Source organism: Scardinius erythrophthalmus (assembly GCF_964197995.2).
Source record: "Scardinius erythrophthalmus genome assembly, chromosome: 9".
Lineage (NCBI taxonomy): Eukaryota > Metazoa > Chordata > Actinopteri > Cypriniformes > Leuciscidae > Scardinius > Scardinius erythrophthalmus.
In genome coordinates, this window is record NC_138229.1 from 18,829,342 (window position 1) to 18,850,995 (window position 21,654).

General features: G+C 38.0%; 1 protein-coding gene across 3 annotated transcripts; it reads left to right on the forward strand.

The window, feature by feature from the left end:
* Nucleotides 1-891: 891 nt before the first annotated feature.
* On the forward strand, nucleotides 892-19,731 carry jph1b (junctophilin 1b). 3 transcript variants are annotated; one of them, XM_081374359.1, is made up of 6 exons: nucleotides 892-1,539; nucleotides 4,622-5,384; nucleotides 11,966-12,084; nucleotides 14,964-15,619; nucleotides 17,539-17,636; nucleotides 19,403-19,731. In XM_081374359.1, exons 1-5 carry the CDS (start codon nucleotides 1,161-1,163, stop codon nucleotides 17,617-17,619), a joined length of 1,998 nt encoding a protein of 665 aa, XP_081230485.1. In that variant the 5' UTR covers nucleotides 892-1,160; the 3' UTR covers nucleotides 17,620-17,636; nucleotides 19,403-19,731. The 3 variants fall into 3 exon arrangements, with proteins under 3 accessions (XP_081230485.1, XP_081230487.1, XP_081230486.1); XM_081374361.1 differs by having other exon boundaries at nucleotides 19,562-19,731; XM_081374360.1 differs by lacking the exon at nucleotides 19,403-19,731 and adding an exon at nucleotides 17,810-18,041.
* Nucleotides 19,732-21,654: the final 1,923 nt, after the last annotated feature.

Consider the following 21,654-nt stretch of genomic DNA (forward strand, 5'->3'; position numbering starts at 1 on the left):
TGATGACGTTCTTTGTCACCTTTTGCATGGCACAAGTTCATTTATCTTTCAGCGAGTGTCTGACATCATCTGAGCATTCATTCTATAAAGAAATTGCAATCTGCAGGGCGACATACTGCAGAAGTGTGTTCAGATGGCACACGTGGGTTAAGGTTTTGGCAGTTCTGTAACCTAAATGACTTTGATGCCACAGATAAATGATACATTTTCAGGATCTATTTTTGGCTAGAAGAGTGTAGTTGCCGATCACTTCCACCACTAAAGCTGCCATAAATCCACCCAGGACAAGCGTGGGCCACATCTGATCATAACGGTGTCCGGCTATTTTGTTGTGACAACATTACCAATGTTTTCTTTAGTAGTTACAATAAGGTAAGCTGCATAATTATAGACTTAATTGTGGACTAAACTGGTCCGACTGTTGGTGGGAGAACTTAGAAACAATAAAAGTCTATGCCAGATCCATAAATCTGAAGGTCCTCTTGTCTATCTATCTATCTACAGTTACAGTATTCAGTATACAAATCGTACAAATTACAAAAATACGGTGTATAGAAAATAATAAATGAAAAAAAAAAACATTATATAAAAAAAGTTTAATAAATGCGCAATAAAATAAAAGGGACGAGCTGAAAATATGGAAAGGGAAATAATGTTATTTACTAGGGAAATAGATATTTACTAAATATGGTTAAACATTCGATTCTAAATCTGTCTGTCTCTCTATCTGGTCCTATTTCTGATCAAAAACTAAAACTTGCAGCGTTCACCCACCATTAATGTGAAACGATGTGAATGTGGTAGGCTACAGCGTGAGGGCGGGCTTGTAGTATTGACGTCAGCAGCTGGGTGTCTCTCGCCCGACTTTGGGCTCTTGTCTCCTCGCTCTCTCCCTCCCTGTGAAGCGAACAGGGGGGAGAGGATCATTAAAAAAAGCCAGGAACGGCGACAGTGACAGCGCCTCCGGCTCCGGCGCCTGTGCGCGATCCTCCAACACTCGCACCAATGCGCGCGCTCACCCATCTCCACCAGACACCACCACATCACACCACTGCGCCCGCAGTCTGATATTTACCCCCCATTTTATTGTTGTTGAGCATCCGACATACGACCAACCAGCCATCGAGACGCAAACACTTTCATTTCAACCCTTCATCTGAATGACGGGCGGACGGTTCGACTTCGACGATGGCGGCACTTTCTGCGGTGGATGGGATGACGGAAAAGCCCACGGACACGGCATCTGCACCGGCCCCAAGGGCCAGGGCGAATACTCCGGGTCCTGGTCCAACGGATTTGAGGTAGTCGGGGTGTACACCTGGCCCAGTGGGAATACATACAAGGGCTACTGGGCTCAGGGGAAGCGGCACGGGCTCGGCGTGGAGTCCAAGGGGAGGTGGCTGTACCGCGGGGAGTGGAGTCACGGATTTAAGGGTCGGTATGGGGTTCGCCAGAGTCTCAATACACCTGCCAGGTATGAAGGCACATGGAGTAATGGACTGCAAGATGGATATGGGGTCGAGACATACGGGGACGGGGGTGAGTTCAGCTAAACATCACTTGACCTATTTAATGTTCTTTAAAGTCTTGCGTATGTGATGCTGCTGCTGCTGCCGCTGAGTGAAATCAGGTCTCTGTTTTGTAATATAGGCTATCATTATAAAACTAAGGCCTCTTATGTATAATATAAGGATTATTTTTTTCTTCTTCTTCTCGTTTTGTGAAAGATCAAAGCAAGATTGTGCCTTGAGTTATTCCCACTGTCTGACTGTTAGATTTTGCCTATAAATCACGGTCTACAGATTTATGAAGCAGTTTGCCCATGCAGTTGAGTTGATGAATGGCGTATAACTGGACTGGTCAGCAGAAGTTGCTCATAGAGGTCATGGCTAATAATAGTCACATCTGCAACATGTCAAATGAAAGTTCTCCAGACTAGTAGACCAGCAGACAAACTCTTGTCTCAACTTATTCCTTTTGCAAAACATATGGTAACATGAAAGTTATGTGCCCTCATTTCAGTCGCTGGAAGTTAAATATAGGAAAATGGTCCTAAAGTTAAAAGTGTGGAATTGTCCACCAGTTAATTGAATTTATACTTCTTCAAACACCTAAAAATACAGTGACAATGTTTCACACATTAAGTGGCATTTTGGTGGCTGTATATTTTACAGTTCATAAGCATAGGCTATGTATATATTGTTAACTAATATCATGTTAATTTACAAATGTACTTGAATGTGCTTTGTATTGAAAAACAGACAAATAGGTGGTAAATTAGAAGGCCATAAGATGAACTGAAATTAATTAAATAGCCTAATGCTATAACATTAACCAAGCAACATATTATAAATCACAACAAAAACATAATTTTAGCATCAATTTGTGGTAAATACATGTGTATTGCCATTGTAACATATATATTTTTTACACTGTATATATTTTAAAACTTTCTATTCTCAGAATTTCACTTTATAATTATTGTCCTATTAAATATATAGGCTATATATAATACATGTTATACATGTATATAATATACTAATAACATTACTTACAATGTATGTTACCTGAATAAAATAAATACCTGATATTGCAACATCTTTAAAATAGCTAAATGTAGGCTATATAGTCAAAATGTATTTGCTTACATTCAGAAATTGCTTTATTAAATATAACTAAGCTACAAAGTGCATATACAACATTACTATTCAAATAACTTAACACTGCACAGTACATTATTAAGTCTTTAAAAAAGAAATTTGAATCCAAGGTAATTTGATATTTAGACAAGACTTTGGCAAGAACCACGAAGTTTTCTTGAAATGTGGTGGCGTCAGAGAGTTAGGCCTACTGTCGAATTTATTAGGCAGGGTCACACATTACCACTTACTCAACTCACTTTCATCTTCTGCAAAAAGTCCTGATAGAACTGATAGCTCAGCTAGGCTGCTGAGACAGAGTGCTGCTGTGCACAGTATACACTTCCATTCTGCCATTTTACCTGTTATTTGAATATTAGCTTCTCAACATTGATTCTCTAGAGGCAATGACATACGCAGAATGGAAAAAAGAAGTGTGATGTCCGCACACTGAAAGTAACAGCTCCAAACAACTTTTTATTGAAAGCGCAACGTTTCGACTATAAGGTCTTCATCAGACACAATGACATTCTTGACAATGACATCTTTTTTTTTTCATTATTGTTATTTTGTTGTCCTGCACCTGAGCCCAGTTAGGGTGTGTGGACTGTGCACACTTTGTATTTTTGATTCTTCAAAGACATACGCATATCATAAGGAATGAATGGATAAATAAGAGTTATGGTTGGCTGGAGCCACAAACTTCACAACAGCTCAGATTACTCCCATGTTTTAAAATAGTGCTGGCTCTGCTGTTGAAGCTGTTAGGTCTGACAGGCTGGCGTATGAGATATAGGAGGGAGAGCTGTTCACTTCGTCAATTCACCGTCATAACGCGGATAAGATTACACCTGTATATTACTTGCCTAGATGATAATTTATTCAGTTATAATCTGATTTTTTATTTATTTATGCATTTTAACACTTTGCATGTTTGCTGAATATTAAAAAAACAAACAAAAAAACTCATTCCTAGACATGGTGGCAATAGAGAAGAAATGGCTAATGTTTATATTGAATAGTGTGTATGAACTGTTCAAAAGTTTGGGGTCAGTAAGGGTGTTATCCAGCAAAGGCACATTAAATTGATCAAATGTAACAGTTGAGATATTTATAATACTACAAAAGATTTATATTTCAAATAATTGCTGTTCTTATGCACTTTCTATTCACCAAAGAATCCCTAAAAAAGATAAATATTAAGCAGCACAACTTTTTTCAACATTAATAATAATACAATTTTCTTAGCACTAGTAAATTAGCATATGAGAATAATTTCTAAAAGATCATGTCACACTGAAGACTAAGAGTAATGATGCTGAAAAATTAGCTTTGCCATCACAGGAATAAAGTACCTATTAAAATATATAGAAAACAGATATTTTAAATTGTAATAAAATATATGACTGTTTTACTGTATTTTTTCTCAAATAAATGCAGCCTTGGTCAGCATAACAGCCTTCTTTCAAAAACATTAAAAACTTTTAAACATTATTGTTTTTTGAAAGATTCTATTCACTTTTTCTTATGGTAAATTGTTCTTAAAATGATTTATCAATTAGTCTTTATTCTTGAATTCAGACTTTTAATAGATTCTTTTAAAAGATTTTAGGAAATAATAAAAGAAGGTCTATGATTAGTACTTGCAGTTTAGAACTCCTTAAAATAGGAAATGGAAATACCATTCACTAATACTGTGTTCAGTATTCATGGAATGCAAATAAATAAAATATAAATAATGAATAAATTATTTATAAAAAAAGCCCATCTATTTATTTTAATTATTGAAATGTATCTAGTTCATTGTTTAATCTAATTAGCTTGGAAATATTGTGATGCCTCAATAAACAAATTCTAAACATCCCTTAAAATCATCAAAGCACCTAGACATGTTAGTTTCTCTAGTGTTTTCTTTTGTATGTAATCCCTGTATTATGTGTTATGCAATATCTAGTCTAAAGTCTCTCTAATCCCTTTGCCAGGTACATACCAGGGCCAGTGGATGGGTGGCATGCGGCACGGCTATGGCGTACGTCAGAGCGTGCCTTACGGCATGGCCACTGTCATCCGCTCCCCGCTGCGCACCTCACTGGCCTCCCTCCGCAGCGAGCAGAGTAACGGCTCTGTCCTGCACGACCACATGTCCGACAGCCCCGCTGGCACCCGCGGGGGTTTTGTCCTGAACTTCCACAGCGACAGCGAAGTGGGCTCCGGCAAAAAAAAGGGCCTCTTCAGACGGGGTTCGCTGTTCGGGAGCCTCAAGCAGCTTAGGAAGTCCGACTCCCGCTCCTCCATATCCAGCAAGCGCAGTTCGGCGCGAAGTGACGCCACCATGAGCCGCATAAGCTCTAGCGACGCAAACTCCACCATTAGTTTTGGTGATGGAGAAGTGGCAGACGAGTACCTGCCGACTGAGGACAACGTCGATGCCACCACGACCGAGTCGTACATGGGCGAGTGGAAGAATGACAAGCGGAATGGTTTCGGTGTCAGCGAACGCTCCAATGGGATGAAATACGAAGGGGAGTGGATAAACAACAAGCGGCATGGCTATGGGTGCACAATGTTCCCTGATGGGACGAAAGAAGAGGGGAAGTACAAAAATAACGTTTTGGTGCGTGGTATCAAGAAGCAGCTTATTCCCCTCAAAAACACCAAGACAAAGCAGAAAGTGGACCGTGCCGTTGAGGGAGCCATAAGAGCGTCTGCCATTTCCCGAACAAAAGTAGAAATCGCCACCTCAAGGTTAATACTTCTTCCAGATTAATCCTACACCACACTTTCAATTGCATCTATTTACGAAAACATCTCGGCTCTTTATCTCACTCTCTTTCTGATCTCTTTCTATCCTTTATCTTGCACATAAGATTATAACTCACAATAATTACATTCCTCCAACCAACATAGCACATGCATGCACTATCCCAAACTGTAAAGGAGCTAAATGCTGCTCATTCGCCCTCATGTGAATGAGTGAAACGCAGCAGGTAAGTGACCAGGCAAACAGGCAGGCAGCTATTGTGCAGAAGAGCCCCAATGAATAGTCTGTTTGCATGAGTGCCATCGCATGCCCCCTGGCCATAGCTCTCATGCTGATCACATAATCAATGCGGAGCCAACAGGATGTACTGAATGGATGCACTGAATGAAGTCACAGAGGAATCAGGGGTGCCAGTCGTAACATTTATAATCATTTAAAAAATGTTTAGAGGAGTAATTGCATGTACTGCGTATACGTTCCTAAGAGAAGTTAAGCACAGATGTATCAAGCTCAGAGGAGATACTTATGTAACTTCATGGTGTGGTGGGATGTGCAAATCAAATTGCAAATGCGTTTTCAAAGGCGACGCTGCTTCATACCTCTGGGATTGAATTACCATCAGTTATTTTTATATCTATCATACATAACACTTATCAATTAAGTCACACATGGAATGATTAAGGAAATATCCATTACTGTTTTCTAAATGGTATTTTCCCACTTTAGAAAACCAGTAAAAGTAATTTTTTTCTCTTGTAATTCATTGACAAAGCTTGCTAAAGGCACAGATCGACTTTTGCAAGTTGAAGCAGGTTGTGAAGATCAGAGTGTGTTAAACAGGAACTCAATAATGTTGTGTGAGCTGAGTGGTACCTCTGATTTATGTTAGGACATGTGAGCCTTTGCAAGGGCGTAGATTTGGTTTGAACATTGGGGGGGTTGAAGTTTGGGTCTGCATATTTTTCATGTGATCATGGTATAAATATTGGGGGGGTTGTAATGTATAGATTTAAATATTGGGGGGGTTATCTCCCCCCCCCAACCCCCCCACAAATTACACCCCTGAGCCTTTGTGCTAATGCTGGCATGGTGTTGATTCCGAAGTTCAGGAAGTTTTCTCACTTGTGATCTCCTTTCAATTTGAGACACATTTAGTTATTCATTTTTGTTCTTTTCCTCAGACATTGTTTTCTCTCTCATGAAAGGCAACACAATATGTGAATCTTTTAAGAATATCCTCGGCTCTCTTTTTAATATGGGTGAATGAGGGCTGGGACTGTCAAGCTCTATATCATAAAAATGATCCATATTACTCAAATGCTGGAAAACATTACACTCACCCCAGCTTTCCTTGCTGTGTTCAAAATATAGTTCAGTAGGGATGTCAGATTTGTGAATGAATTATTCTTTTGAGTCTGAGCTTTTCTGTGAGTCAGTTGATTCAGTTCACAAAACAGATCTGAATGATACTGTTTAATGAATCAGACCGATCTGGTTCTCGATTTCAGATCTTTTTAAAGCTTGAAGGCTTTTCAAGAGCGACCAGTGCATTATTTCTCCTTTTTTGATTTATGAAGGAAAGAAAGTAATGACACACTATTCTTTTTTGTACTTCTTTAACAGTATTTAGTATTACTTTATTGCATTTTTCATTATTTTCTAGCTTGAAAGTTCTGCTTAGCTCTATTAATGCAGTTATTTACTTCTTTCTGTCATCACAAAAAACGTGTCAATGTCCTGTTCATTCATTACCATGGGCTTCTTTCTTATAGCTGAAAGAGTATGAATTTTAATGAAATCTGCTGTAATGAGGCTTGCACAGTCCATGTAGCTAATGAAATAGTAATATGTCCCAGAGCTACTGGATGAATAAAATATCTCAGTGCCTTTGAAGATTGTTAGGGAGAGAAGTGATAAGCACTGTAAGGGTTCAGGGAATGTGCGGAGTGTCTGAGGCTTCAGATTGCCTTGAAGGAGTCTAGAAAAAAAAGAGCGAGAGAGGGTTCTTCGGCTCTCCGGCCTGTGCTCTCTCACACATGTGCACACTGTGTCAGCACTGAGCCTGACTAAATAAGGCAAGGCAGGAGCTGGCTTCTCAATCGCTGACAAGAATATAGTCTTGCAGCCGTCACTGACACAGTAGCCAGTCTGCGTCCTGTTATCATCTGTTAGAGCACTCAGGTTTAGAGCCGTGTGTATGTGTGCGTTAATCCTGTCATCACAGACTTACTTTTTAACCTGGCAATCATAATTCCTGCCAAAATAAAATAGTTATTATTGTATGTATGTTATTTAGTTTCATTTTATTCAATACTTTTGGTTACTGACAGTGGTGAGGAGACTGTGATGACTATATTGGTGGAAACTATTAATTATTGAATTTTTTTGCGGTGATTTAAAAAAAAAGTTGATTTTATGAAAGATCCTGCAAATTTGTAGATTTGGTCAAGGCTTTAACAGGTGGGATTACCTGAACAGATTAACCATCTTTCTTAATCTTCTGTTTGTCCTCCACAACAGTTTATGTAGATAAATGTTTTCTTCTACTTTATATGCTCCGTTTGTAGTGGTTTGATGACTGCGAAATTAATTTTATGTTGTAAAGTTCCCATAGGCACACTTATGCTTGTTTGATGTCTGTCCAAGGCAAACATTTTGCATATGCGATTAATTAAATATGCTACCATTCCAAAGTTTAAGGAAGGATTTTTAAAAAAATGTTTTAAAAGAATTCTCCTATGCTCACCAAGTCCACATTTATTTAAACAAAAATACAGTAAAAAGACTAATATAATATAATATAATATAATATATATATATAATGAACTGGATGTGTTAACTGAAAAAGAATTATGAGATTAATCACGATAAAACATTTTTAGTGATTTGCAGCCCTCTAATGTGAAAATAACTTATCAATGTTGTCCGGCACATCAATGTCAATATCTTATAAACTAGTACTATGAGAATATGTACAGAAATGTACGTTTGCAAAAGCTAACTGGACAGATCAGAATCGAGACACGTGTTGAGTTGCTGTGAGCTCAAGCTGGGAGGATGTGCTCCTTTTCACATCTTTATCTGAGCTCTTGTGTGTGATAGAGTGGGCGAATGTGAGGAGACACTGCCAAATTAAAACCCTCAGAATTTCTGCAAGTGCTCCATCTGTCGCCTAGGAGATGTTCCCTGGCTCAGACTCCAAAGAATATTACATTAGGTCTATTAACTCCTAGAGAAGATACTGCTTATTACTTGGCTGACAAATAGAGTGTAGATGCTCTCTTAATATTATATTAATATTATACATGTCTTGTGTGTTTAAAGGAGCCATGCTTGTTTATTTTAAATAGTTTGGAATTCTAATCAGTAAGTTGTCATATTTTAAGGGACAGTTCACTCAAAAATGAAAATTCATGAACATTGACTTATTATTTTTCCTCCCATCTCATACTTTTTTCCACCCGCATGTCATTTTATGGGCTCCGTAGCATTGTTATACCAAAAATTAAGTACACTTTCACTGATAATCTATACCACTAAATGTTATTGATGTCTTTCCACATGCATAAATGTGGCAACAATAGTAAATAAATGACTTTTGAAGATTTCATATTTGAGTAAACTATTCCTTTTAAATTACTTTTACATGTATCATTTCACAATATGCACTACTATATAGACCTTATGCGCCAGAGAAACGAGAGCGCCGCCATATTTAGAATATTGTCTTTGAACTTCCGTTTTTGCGGTCGCTCTGTATATTCCTATGGCATTGCTGTCCAGGAGTAATTAGCTTTTGAAGTGGATTTACTTAATGTAAAGTTAACGAAAGTTATCATGAGGATTGTAATGTTTAAAGCAGATGTCTTAACAAATGTCAGTAGACCGGGAAGATTTTAAAACGAGCCGTTCATTAAAAAATACGCAATATCACTGTGAAAATACAGACCGGAAGTCAAAAGACAAAGAGCGCAATGCTGAAAAGGGGCGGGGCTATATAAGGTCTATAGAGTCTGCAAGATTTTGTTTGTGAAAGAAGTCTCTTGTGCTCACCAAAGATGCATTTATTTGATAAAAAAAAACAGTAATATTGTGGAATATTGCAATTTAAAATAACTGATTCCTATTTTAATATTTATTTAAAAATTGTATTCTTTTTCACTTCAGTCTTCAGGGTCACATGATCCTTCAGAAAATCATTCTAATATGATGATTTAATGCTCGAGAAACATTATTATTATCAACGTTGAAAGCGGTTTTGTGGCTTAAAGTTTTTGTGGAAACCATAATACATTTTCCTCAGTATTCTTTGAATAATAGAAAGTTGAATAGAACAGCAAAAAACTGTTTATCTTTTTCCCTTTACTGTCACTTTTGATCAATTTAATGCATTAGAATTGTAAATTTCATTTAAAAAAAACTGACCCCAAACCTTTGAATGTTGTGTTCAACCTTTGAATGTGAGCTGATCTGTGTTGGGATGGTTTGGGCAGAACCATAATAAAGCATTCATCTCGCTCTCACAGAGTATTAGAACTGCTTTTGCTCTATACAAGCGCCAGACCCTCAGTATATTTGTTTTAGTGCAACCACACCATGACATGACTCTCTAAATCACGCTTACATTATATCTTCCTCCTATTTAATGTTTCATTTATCACCATTATTGCAATTCTCAGCAGAGGACCAGTGTTATGTCTCAGTTATACTGTACCATGTATATACAGTGCAGACCTTATTACTCAAGCTTTGTTTTTTAGAAGGAAAATAGAAGGCTGGCTAGTTTAATTCATTCAGCCAGAGCATTAGATTCAATAATTTACTTGCACAGCTCTTCTTAGAATGTGTCCCGAAAGCTCCTCACCACAGTTAAAGACTATGATCCCTTAAAAGCAAGCTTAGCATAACAGTTGCAGTGTGGATGGACTTCAAAAGATACTTTGTCTGGATTGGAATGTTTCATGACAACTCAAGTAACACTTTATGACTTCATTCATGTTAAGATTACATGGCCTGGTAAAATATTGGTGCAAAGAATACAAAAAACAATAATGGTTAATGCAGTTTTTTACAATGAGAGAGAAGATGGTATTGGTATTCATATTTTACTCTGTATATGCGATGGGGATTTTTAAGTAGGACACTGCCTAAAAGAAGAACAGACCAGTTTGACTGATATGTTTAAACCAACTAAAAATAGGTTTGATGTCATGTAGCCTTTCAGTGCTCATGGCACTGTATCTGTATATGAAGGCATTATATTGCAACATACATCTGTATACAAAACTGTCTTAACTGATTACTCATGCATACATCCTCTTAACGAGTGTTAATCCGATGGGTTATTTAAGGCATTTTTGGGCTGATACAAAATACTAAGTTATATTTAAACGTTTTGTGGATTAAATATGGAGTAGGTTGCTGTATATTAAATATTGACACTATATTTACAATGGCTTTGGAGGCACCATAAAACGTTGTGCATATTATATTGATTTTTTATTTTTTTAAGTCTTTTTTATAAGTCTTATGTACTAGACCATTAATACAGAGACGGTTTGATCATTTATTTGATTTGAGCTTTAGTAGGAAAACCAGTGTTTAGAGTTGTTTGAGAGTTTAGAGAGTGTTTGATTCGATAAATTGACTCATGATTTGAAGATTTGTTTGCATCATTACTCAGAAATGCTCCTTGCATTAAAAATTTCATAGCAAATACCTATATATAAACATTATCACAAGACTGAAAAAATATATTAAGACACCATACGGTTCAAAAGTTTGGGGTCAGTAAGATTTTTAATGTTTTTGACATCTTCTGTGATGCTAAGCTGAATTTTCAGCATCATTTCAGTCTTCAGTGTCACATCATCCGTGTCACATCAATGCTGATTTAGTGCTCAATAAACATTTCTTATTATCATTGTTGAAAACAGTTGTGCTGCTTAATATTTTTGTGGAAACGGTAATAACTTTTTTTCAGGATTCTTTGATGAATAGAGTTCAATAGTTAGCATTTATTTGGAATATAAATCTTTTGTAACATCACATTATGTCTTTACTGACACGTTTGATCAATTCAATGATCCTTGCAGAATAAAAAAAAAAAAAAAAAATATTAATCTTTTTGATCCCAAACTTTAAACGGTAATGTATGTTGAACACTGTTTATAGTGTTTATCAAATATTATCAAAAGACTGAAAAAGCTTAAGATCTTTTAAAATAAATATATATTGCTCAGCCCTAGATATTTGTATATTGACAGAGGACAGTCTTGTACTCTTTCCAAAGTTTAATGCCAACAATTAGCTCAATTTGTAGCATCATTCGCTTTTTATAAATAGGAAAATAAAAGCAGTTCACAGTATAGTAACTTGATTCTTAGCTTGTTAATGAATGCATCTTTGTGTGCTTGTTGTGAGCAGTTCTGTGGACTCTGGCCATGCAGCCACTGCAGTGGTGGTGACTGACAGTGCCAGGGGCAGTGTTAAAATGATGCACTCTTCTCCCATATCTTATCTTCCAAGCTGTCTGACTCCAGCTCTGTGTCTTTGCTTTACCCAGAACCGCACACGCCAGGGCCAAAGCAGATGCAGCTGACCAGGCCGGTCTGTCTGCCAGCCAGGACTCTGATATCGCCAGAGCAGTGGCCAGAGAACTGTCCCCCAACTTCCATCAACCAGGTATCCCACCATCCATGCACACATTCACTTTCTCTCATGCATACACACACGTTTTATATGCCCTTTCACCCCTCCCTAATTACTCCCTTTGTGTCCTTGTCTTTGTGTCTGGGTCAAGTGTCTCTTTTTTTGCCTCCCTGTCAAGCTTAGAAAAATAGAGCAGATACAATTGCAAATGAGTTGTGAAGGGGAGGAATATCATTTGCATAAATTGTCTACTGCTTCTCTGAGCCCAGCTCCAACTGCTTTTAATGCCTGCAAATTATTTAAAGTAAAAGTAAAAGTACTGATCCATGAACCATGTTTATTAATTATTCTAGCCAGCACTAGTATGAATAGTCATTAGTAAACAAAGATTAGTGCAGACTATAAAATGTATTGATAAGCAAACTTTTTTATTATTTTACCCGAACCACTTATACACTAGCAAAACATTAAACTTCAGTATACTAAAATAAGTTAATGATAATTTGAGTATGCAAGCAAGTGAAATAATATACCATAGAGTAATGTAAAAATTAGGAAAAACTTAATTTGTGTAGCTAAACGTGGCTACAAATACAATACAATGTACAGACGACACACAGGGCAAACTATGTTAAAATTTAAAGATGAACACTATTGCAAACATATTAGTTATCATATCATTTGAAACTTGTAGAGCAGCGGGGAAGACGCTTGGACATAAATTTTCGTTATTTGACCTAAAACCATCATACAGACGGTGACATGTCCACACTGAAGAATTTCAATGTGAAAAAAGAAAGCTTTTTTAGTAGATTTAATTCACAGATAACTGACACTCATGACCTTAATATGATTTCATTTATTGTAATCAATTTACAGTAAATTCGGCATTATAACTTACTTTTCACACCATCAGTCTCGCGCATATTCAAGCTCTGAAGATATCCTGGAGCTTGGCTCATTTTGACTGGATCATTAAATCAGTGAGTTGTTGATTAAAGAACAGCTTCAAGCAGATCAGTCCGGTTCACAAATGAATTGTTCTGTGTGATTTGTGAAACAATTCATCAGGTTCATTGGAAAGAAACAGCTTGGTTATGAATCGGGCATCGCTTTCTTGTCTCAGAGGGGGTGGTGTTTTTTCAGTACGAAATGAGGAATATGTTTTTTTTAAATATAGTAAAAAGCACAATAATATGCTTTAGTGTGAAGTAAAAGTTTTGCGAAAAAGAGATACTAGAAAAATATACCTACAGTAACAAAGTAAAAATGCTTTTTTACTGTCCAGTGTCCACCACTGTACGTTAGCATTTGATAAATGTAACATGGCCCATGCATGTATGATTCATATCAATAATATCACATCAACCTCAATTCAGGGAGGCCAGAGTTTCTTCAACCACTTTCTGCTCATATAAAGCCTTTTTAAAGCCAAAAAGCCTTTGGCATTTGTCCATACATTACCAAATGGTTTCGGGATAATTCCCAAACACTCCAAGTGGACTCCTTAAATCCCCTACCCTACCCCCCAACTCAATTGCAGGTCTGCATGGCTGGCCAGTGACATATTTCGTATGAAGTTAAATGTATTTTACATTTTGTGGATCACTATGGATACGGCTGTTCAAAACTATTCTTGCTTCCTGAAATACTTTGCATCTCTACTTCCAGGATTCAAAATAGCGGCTGTTAAAAAACAAATCAGTCGTTGCAGTCAAACATGTTTATTACAGCAGTCAGTTATTTGCACAATAGCCAGTTTTGACAGAACAATCACAGTGGGATTAAATCTGCTGTTTAGGGGAAAAAATTCTCTATGAAGAGTTTTCCCTCCATTTATATGCTCCGTCATTTTCAGTCTACATTCCAACTCATGAATTGAAATGGAGACGATTCTTCGGACTTGCGTTGCCTGCACATGTTTTAGGTAAATATTGACCAGGTCTAGTCAGGCTCATTAATTTTTCTTCAATATAATCTTGCTGCAGAAATCACGTCTTAAAAAAATTGGGATAAAATGACAAATATTTATATTAGTAAGACACACTCGTTTTAGTTTACAATACGTTTTATTTCACATTAGTCTGCTGCAAGTACATTTGAAAGCCACATTATGATTTACAATCTTACAGACTTAATAAAAATCACCTTAATTCAATGCAGTGAGGCTGATAAATTCTCATGTGACCTGCAGGCTCTCCCAGAAATATTAAAATAATTTTCTTTGCCTCATCATAGCATCAACATAATGTTCTCAGGGGAACAACATGGACTAAAAGGGTCCTGAAATGTACTTACAGTTTGTTTGTTTTTTGAGAGTGCTTGTTGTCAAGGCTCTCCGCAGATGAGCTGTTCCACACTTCAGCTTTGTAAAAAGGCTGATAAACGGTGTGATTTATTCGCAGTCTTAGCCTGGCCCTGGACACAATCCAGTGCAAGTTCTAGAAAGCCCATCTGTGTCAGCTGTGAGGCCACTCTGGCCATACCCGTGGTCTAGAGAATCTGGAGAATGACTGGAAGCTCAGACTTGAATCATAAAAGCAAGTGGCAAAGTTCTTAATGTCCATCCCTGTATATACACTAACAGACTGAGACTTTGAAAATGTGAAATTGCATCTGTGCTGGCAGTTTATTCTGAGCTTGATATTCACAAGCAGCACTCTTGAGTATTGAGCATTTGAGACGCATTTAGATCTATCAAGGCCTTTTTGTCAGACAGTAATAATTTGATCTTATTACATTTGGGTTTTATTAAGATTCAGATGTTGAGTCTATATAAAATGTAATAAAAATAAAACAAAATATTAAATTTATATAAAATACACATAATAAATAAAAAATTAATATTGATATCTAGAATAAAATTTAATGAAATATAAAACTAATTCTGCCTTTCTTTATACCTTTTTAAGGCCCTGACTATATCAAGCAGAGATTCTCCAGTGAGCCCATTGAGATTAAAGAAGTACCAGAAGAAAAGAAAGAGAAATCACCTTCAGGAAGTCCGCACTTTTATCGCAAAGGCACAACCCCAAACCAGTCCCCTTCCCAAAGCCCCGGTCCTACACCACCTCCCTCACCCCCCCTCAGCAAGAAAAAGCCCTTCTTTAACAGAAGTGCCCCTAAAGCCATCAAAGAAAACAAGCCCCCTGCTGCCGAAAACCTGGCAGCGGGCGTCACCAAGGCTACTTCCAGGATATCAGAAAAACAGGAAGTAAAACAGGATGTAGTACCTGTAGCCAAACCCTCCAAGCCGCCGGTGCCGGTCGCCAATGCCTCCAGCCCTGGGAACGGTGAGCTGCACTCCCAGTATCATGGATACTTTGTGAAGGCTGAGGTGATGATGCCACCTGATGATCTGGAGGATGAAGAACACCATGTAATGCCGACTGCCAGGATGCCCCCACCTGCAAAGCAGTACCGTGCACCGACACCCAAACCAGTAATGGCCAAAGAGAGCAAACCCGAGCCCAAACTGAAGAAACAAGAATCATTGAAGCCAAAGAGCCTAGCAGAAACTAAGAAAGCCAGCATGGAAATTACTACTGACATTGTTGAGGAGGAATCAGTAAGTAGCTGCAATCTGCATGACATTTATTGCTAAAATGACTATTCTTGACTGCATACTGAATAACATAACTGTGCTCTTTGCACAGTATATCTATATAATCATTGTTAAAATTCTATATTATTTATTTAAAAAAAAAAAGAGATTTTTGAGATTTCCTAAAGACTATATTTAGCTGTGTTATTAATGTTTTATAGAGTTAGGGCCCTATTTTAACGTTCTGAAACGCAAGTATCAAACGCGAAACGCAAGTAACTTTGTGGGCGGATCTCGGGCACTGTTGCTATTATAACGGCGGGATAAATGACTCTTGCGCCCGACGCAAATCTAAAATGGGTTGGTCTGAAGTAGCTACATTACTCATAGGTGTGGTTTGGGCGTAATGTGAAATAAACCAATCAGAGCGTCATCTCACATTCCCTTTAAGAGCAGGCGCGTTTGTTCCATGGCGGATTGCTATTACAACGGCGGATTTGCCAGGTACACGCCAGGAGCGGTTCACAGCCGAGGAGAACGACGTTCTCGTCAGGGCCATAAAAGACAGAGAAGTTACATTGTATGGGGATGGGAGAAACCCACCCAAATAAGCTTCGGTTAAACAGGCGTATAATAATTTGGGTAAATATGTAAGCTAGATTTATGCCTATTTTCTTCCTATCATGCCTATCATCTTCATGGACACCACAATGATTTCCCTCGTGTGGAATATTTTTCCTTGTAATTATGTATGGTTTGCAAAAATGTTAGCTGCTGCATCTTTGTAGATGAGAGCATTAAAATAGCATCTGAACGCGCCACTGAAAACGCGCCACTGACTTTAGACTAGATTTTTCCTGGTCTGTGGCAGAACTGTTTTCTGGAACTGCAAAATAGCACCAGGGACCGTTTGCGCCGGAACACGCCTCCTCTTTTCGCTAAATCCTAATTTACCGACGTGCGTCTGCCGAGGGAAAAGTCCGCTGTGCTTCGGGTGCAAAATAGGAATGAAACGTGCGTCGGTGTACAAAGTCAATTGCGCTGGGTGCAAGATAAGGCCCTTAGTGTTTAAAATTAGTTTAAATTAGTTACATGACGGTAAAGGTATGAATAGTAGAATGTAATACTGCAATTAAATATACAATATTGGCTAATACCAATACATGTAAGGGATAATGTATAGTGAGCCGGTTGTTATAGTGAATAACAACCCCGACAGGCTGAACGGGATCCCGACGCGTAGCGGAGGGATCTTGAATCAGCCTGAAGGGGTTGTTATTCACTATAACAACCGGCTCACTATACATTATCCCGCTTATTACATGGCTACCTACAAAATAAATAAATAATTTGACACAAATTCTTTATTTAAAAAGGAGTTTATTGATTTAAAAACGATTGTATTGCTTCCGCTAAAGAAAATAGTCCATTCCGCGTCCATAGCAACGCGCTGTTTTTCATGGCAACGGTCTGTTATACTTCGCAGCGGTCTGTTATCAAGAAATAACAGACCGCATTCTACATTGGAATTCAGCCAAGCCATGTAATAATAGAAAATATCTTATTTCGGCCAATAAATCAATATGGTACTGATATATCATTCATCCCTTCACTACTTATATGCACCCTTTAGGGGTAAATAAAGTACAAAGGTGTACCTTTTGAAAGGGTAGCTCCCCAGTAACACCTTTTGTTCCTGTTTTTTTTTTTTTTCTGAGAGTGTATATAAAATGATTTAGTTGTTAGTTTTACATTTACATTTATTTAAACACAATTTTATAGAATTTAAATATTGGCCATTTATCGACCGTAACATGAAAATGATTATCGGCTTTTCGATATTGGCCAGAATATTTTCAGTTGCTATTTGAGAGCAGGTGGCGTTTTGAGTTTCTCTACATTCGATTGCTAATCTACAGCTTTGTCTCTTGTTGGTTCTTCAGGGTCCCAACTCAATATTGGTCATTCTAGTGATGCTGATAAATATTGGACTGGCAATTATTTTTGTCCATTTTCTCACTTGACGGAACATTAAACTCAGGTAAGACTCTCGCACTCAAATGGAGGATTTTTGCAGGTTGCCATAGAACCTGATCTTTGCCCCATGTCAGTCACCAACTAATGTAGTCTACCTTACTCTTGCCATGTAATTGCAGCTGTGCCTGAATGTTATTCAACATAATTACTTACCCTCTAACTGTTTCGACCCTTCAGTGAGCTCATGAAAACTAGCGGCATAGGCCCCTAATTCTCCGCAGTTGCGTCAATGGCCTTTAAAACAAAATGACGCCAGTCAGACTCAGACACAGGCAAAGGACTGGACGACTGGAATTAGAGCAAATCATGGGAGAAAGACGAAACCCGGACCATTCGACCTGAGCCAACCCAGTTCCTCTGGCGATGATTTGTTACTCGCTTGGGCTCTGAAAGCTGAAGCAAGCAGTCGTTGGGAAAGAAAAAGAATCTGCTGATCCAAGCCGTACCCAGTCAAGTGCATGTCCACCCCCGCTGCTATGGGGAGGGGTGGAATGGGGGGACTTAACTGGATATGTTCGGAGATGCACTTTTAGTTGACAGAAGCAAACAGCTGCCTTACTATTTTACCAACTGACGTTTTAAAGGGGAGATGTGCAGTGGGTTGCCAGTGTGTTTGGGCAGCAGGAGTGTGTACCAGTGTCCGCTTTCCACTTGGTTCAAAACACCATGCACATTTTGAAAGGGTCACTTGCCAGTCTTATTCCATTACCCATCTCTACAGCCTTGTCTAACATCTGCTCCTGTTTTAGGAGATTCATCCATGACACGCCTGTGCATGGTACTGGTTTAACGCCTTTGTCTTGATGTTTTTCTTTCTGTTGTGTTCTTTTTTCTGCACCTGTAGCTAAAGATGATGAAAATATCTCTAGCCTGTTGTATTCTCATTCTCAGAAATCAAACTTGAAAATAACAGCACGTTACAGTTGTAACTTTAAGATGACCTACTGAGAAAACAAAATCAAATATTATTTATTTAAATATTGGCTTTTGAAAAATGCAAGTACAGTGTGTGGTTTGATTAAAAATATATATATTTATTTGAAGTATTATTTTAAAATTGTGTGTATTTTTCTTTAAAAAAAAAGAAGAATGGTATGTTTGTAGTATGTTTGACATTGTACTTACTGTAGGGTATAATGCATGGCTTTTATTTTTTGAGAAATGACTAAATGTTACATTTTGCACCTTTAATCTTCATGGCCTGATATACTGTGCCCTCTAACCCCCCCACCCACCCACCCCCTCGCTCTACCCCTTAACTTGACATGTGCAGAGCGGTACCTGCCTCAATATTATGCCTGCAAAATTGTGTTGAATACATTCAGGTCGACCCACTGGTTATAAATGCGAATGTAGAGATGGCTGCCTTTAAAGAATTTATAACAGTGTTATAGTTTACCTCAGACAATATGTGATTTTTGAAATGCTGTCTTAATTAGGAATTTTGTGGAAATCTGCTGTTATTCTCCATTATTTTAGTCTGGTGGTGCATGAGGATGTGGTTGCAATTAATGTGCACATGGTGCGTTTGCACCAGTATTTAAATGACAAATGTATACATATAAATAGATATATTTTATATACAAAGTCAGAATATATTTAGTCAACAGTTGGACACTTAATGGCCTTGACTAAAATTACAGCACAGCATCTTTTGCTGATTGATTCGAACATCCTGCATGCGCGTTGTATTTGGTGGCCACGGATGTGGGGCTGTATGTGTCGTGTGAAGAATGAATTTCAGCAGTAACAGGCTGACTATTTTTACAGAGGTTTTGTCAGACTGCGAGAGTATGTGAGAGGGAAGGAGGAGGGAAGAGAAGAGCATCAGAATGGATGATGGCTTGTCATTTGACAAGAGAGATTAATCTTCAAATGTAGAACAGACTTATTTTTAAAGAATTATTTCTTTTTTCCTTTTTGTGGCAGGGGGAAACGCCATTGATTTACACTCATCGGCTATGTACATGGCTATTTTTAATTTGTTTGTTTTCTATTTCTGTTTATATTCCACCCTGACCTGATGCATATTAGATGTAATTCAAAGTTCCCCATGAAATTTGGCATATGTTAAACAAATAAAGATTTTTGTCATTTTGTTTCTAAGCATCTCTTTTACCAAGCAAAGTTAAAATTTCTGTATTAAAAAAAAAAAAAAAAAAACAGCAAGTATTTAAGATGTTCTGGTGTAAAACAGCATTTAACTCTTTCGTGCTGTCACGATTGAAGATCCAGCGTAGCTCTTACTGGGTCAAATTGACCGTACAAAACATCACAGCGGAAGAATCCAGGCTGCATTGAAGTTTTAGGCTAAAAAGTTGCAGTAAATCTGTGTTAAAGAATAAACCGGGTAAAAAAAAAAGGACCTTCAACAGCACGGAAGGGTTAAATGCGGCATTTGAAATGGCTTTAATATGTCAATGTAATATCTTCACATTTTCAAACTCATTTGAATGTATTGTTTTCATTTTAAAGGTTGATGAAAGTTTTGATATGAACTGTCCCACACACCTTAATGACACTGAAACGTATATATGAAGGAATGTTTTTTTTTTTTTGGAAATTATTGATAAAAATTATAATTAAAAAGGTGACTTTGCAAAGTCTTGATGCATGTTCTGACATTATTTTATCCCATTTCATTGACCAGCAGCCAGTCCAAATCATATAATACCCTATTATAAGTCAAAGAAGAGTTTTTAATGATTATACAGATTAATACAGAAAATTATTAGACAGAGTACAGCTCAGACAGGGGGCTCCCATTACTGCCTCTCTAAGTGCAGGTAGCCTATGCTTTATTTTAGAGCGGTCCTTCCCCCTCGAGTGTGAAAATTGTTCCTTGTCTAGAGGATTGCTTTGGTGATCCTAAGACCAAAATAGTGCGAAGCAGCTGCTGTTGGCTGGTAGAGGGTCGTATTTGAGCACCATGAGAGTTGCGCCAGCCTATGTCGTCTCTCTCCTCCTCTGAGCTCACTGGAGCGAGTGGAAGGTCACCCACCAGCTGCTTTGTTCTTCTCTTTTAGTATATGAACACGGACCCCATAGTGGACTACAGTTAATATAGAAAGAACCGATCAACAGACATAACACTCGGAAGTTCTGTTGCTCATCAGCCACAGCCATTAGCGCCTAATCTCACGTTACATTTTACCTCAAAAACCTCCCGCTGACGCACGAACAGGAAGAGGATCACACAGAGGTACTGTATGTCACGTAGTCACATGACATCAGAGTCAGCCGTGTTGGTATTTCCTCCAACTTCAGTAGGTCGTGTCATAGTTTGCATCGTTTTTGAAAAAGTTCTCTCGCACAAATGGTTGAGACAAACTTAGAACCTGTGTAGTTTGAGAAATATTTTGGTGGGAATTGCCAAGGTTAAACATTTGTGGCATGTGAATGGGAGACAGTGAGAAACCTCAACCATCTCAAGCTACATACACCGGCTCATATTTCACAGGTCATCACTTCTAAAGAAAAGGCTTGCGGTAAAGAGCCATTTATGAATGGAGTGGATTTTTTTCAGTGGTCCTCTAACAAGAAGCAAATTGTTTTAGATGCTACAACATGTTTCCCCCCCCAAAAAAAATTATTAAATTACTAAAGTAATTAACTTAAAGTCCTATCACAAACGCTTGAGGGCACAGACGATGATCATTCCTTAGTTCAAAATGACATACGACAAATGAAAACATTTTTGCACCTCAACTTCCCTTTTGAAACATACAGTGGACAAAGTGGAGTTCCCTGATTAACCCTGTACTCTTAACCCTCCTTGCCCCCTCCCTGCCATTAGATCTAGATTGATAGGTCCCAAGGGTCAAAGCTGTGAGGTCAGCCCGTCCTGAGACACCTGCTCTCTCTTGTCAGGCCTGCAACACCCACACTCCCACTGTGAGTATGCCACCTCACACCCAACCCTCTTGACAAGAGTGTTTCCAGCACACACTGTATATATTACACTGACAAATACAGCATCTGTCTGCTATGTGGTGATTTCACTTGTCTTTTGTCATATGAGG

Excerpts from the sequence above, each read along its gene's own strand:
- jph1b (XM_081374359.1), top strand. The coding sequence starts at position 1,161 with ATGACGGGCGGACGGTTCGACTTCGACGATGGCGGCACTTTCTGCGGT. Across the intron at positions 5,385-11,965 it reads GTAGAAATCGCCACCTCAAG|AACCGCACACGCCAGGGCCA; the intron begins GTTAATACTTCT and ends TGCTTTACCCAG. Across the intron at positions 15,620-17,538 it reads ACATTGTTGAGGAGGAATCA|GGTCCCAACTCAATATTGGT; the intron begins GTAAGTAGCTGC and ends TTGGTTCTTCAG.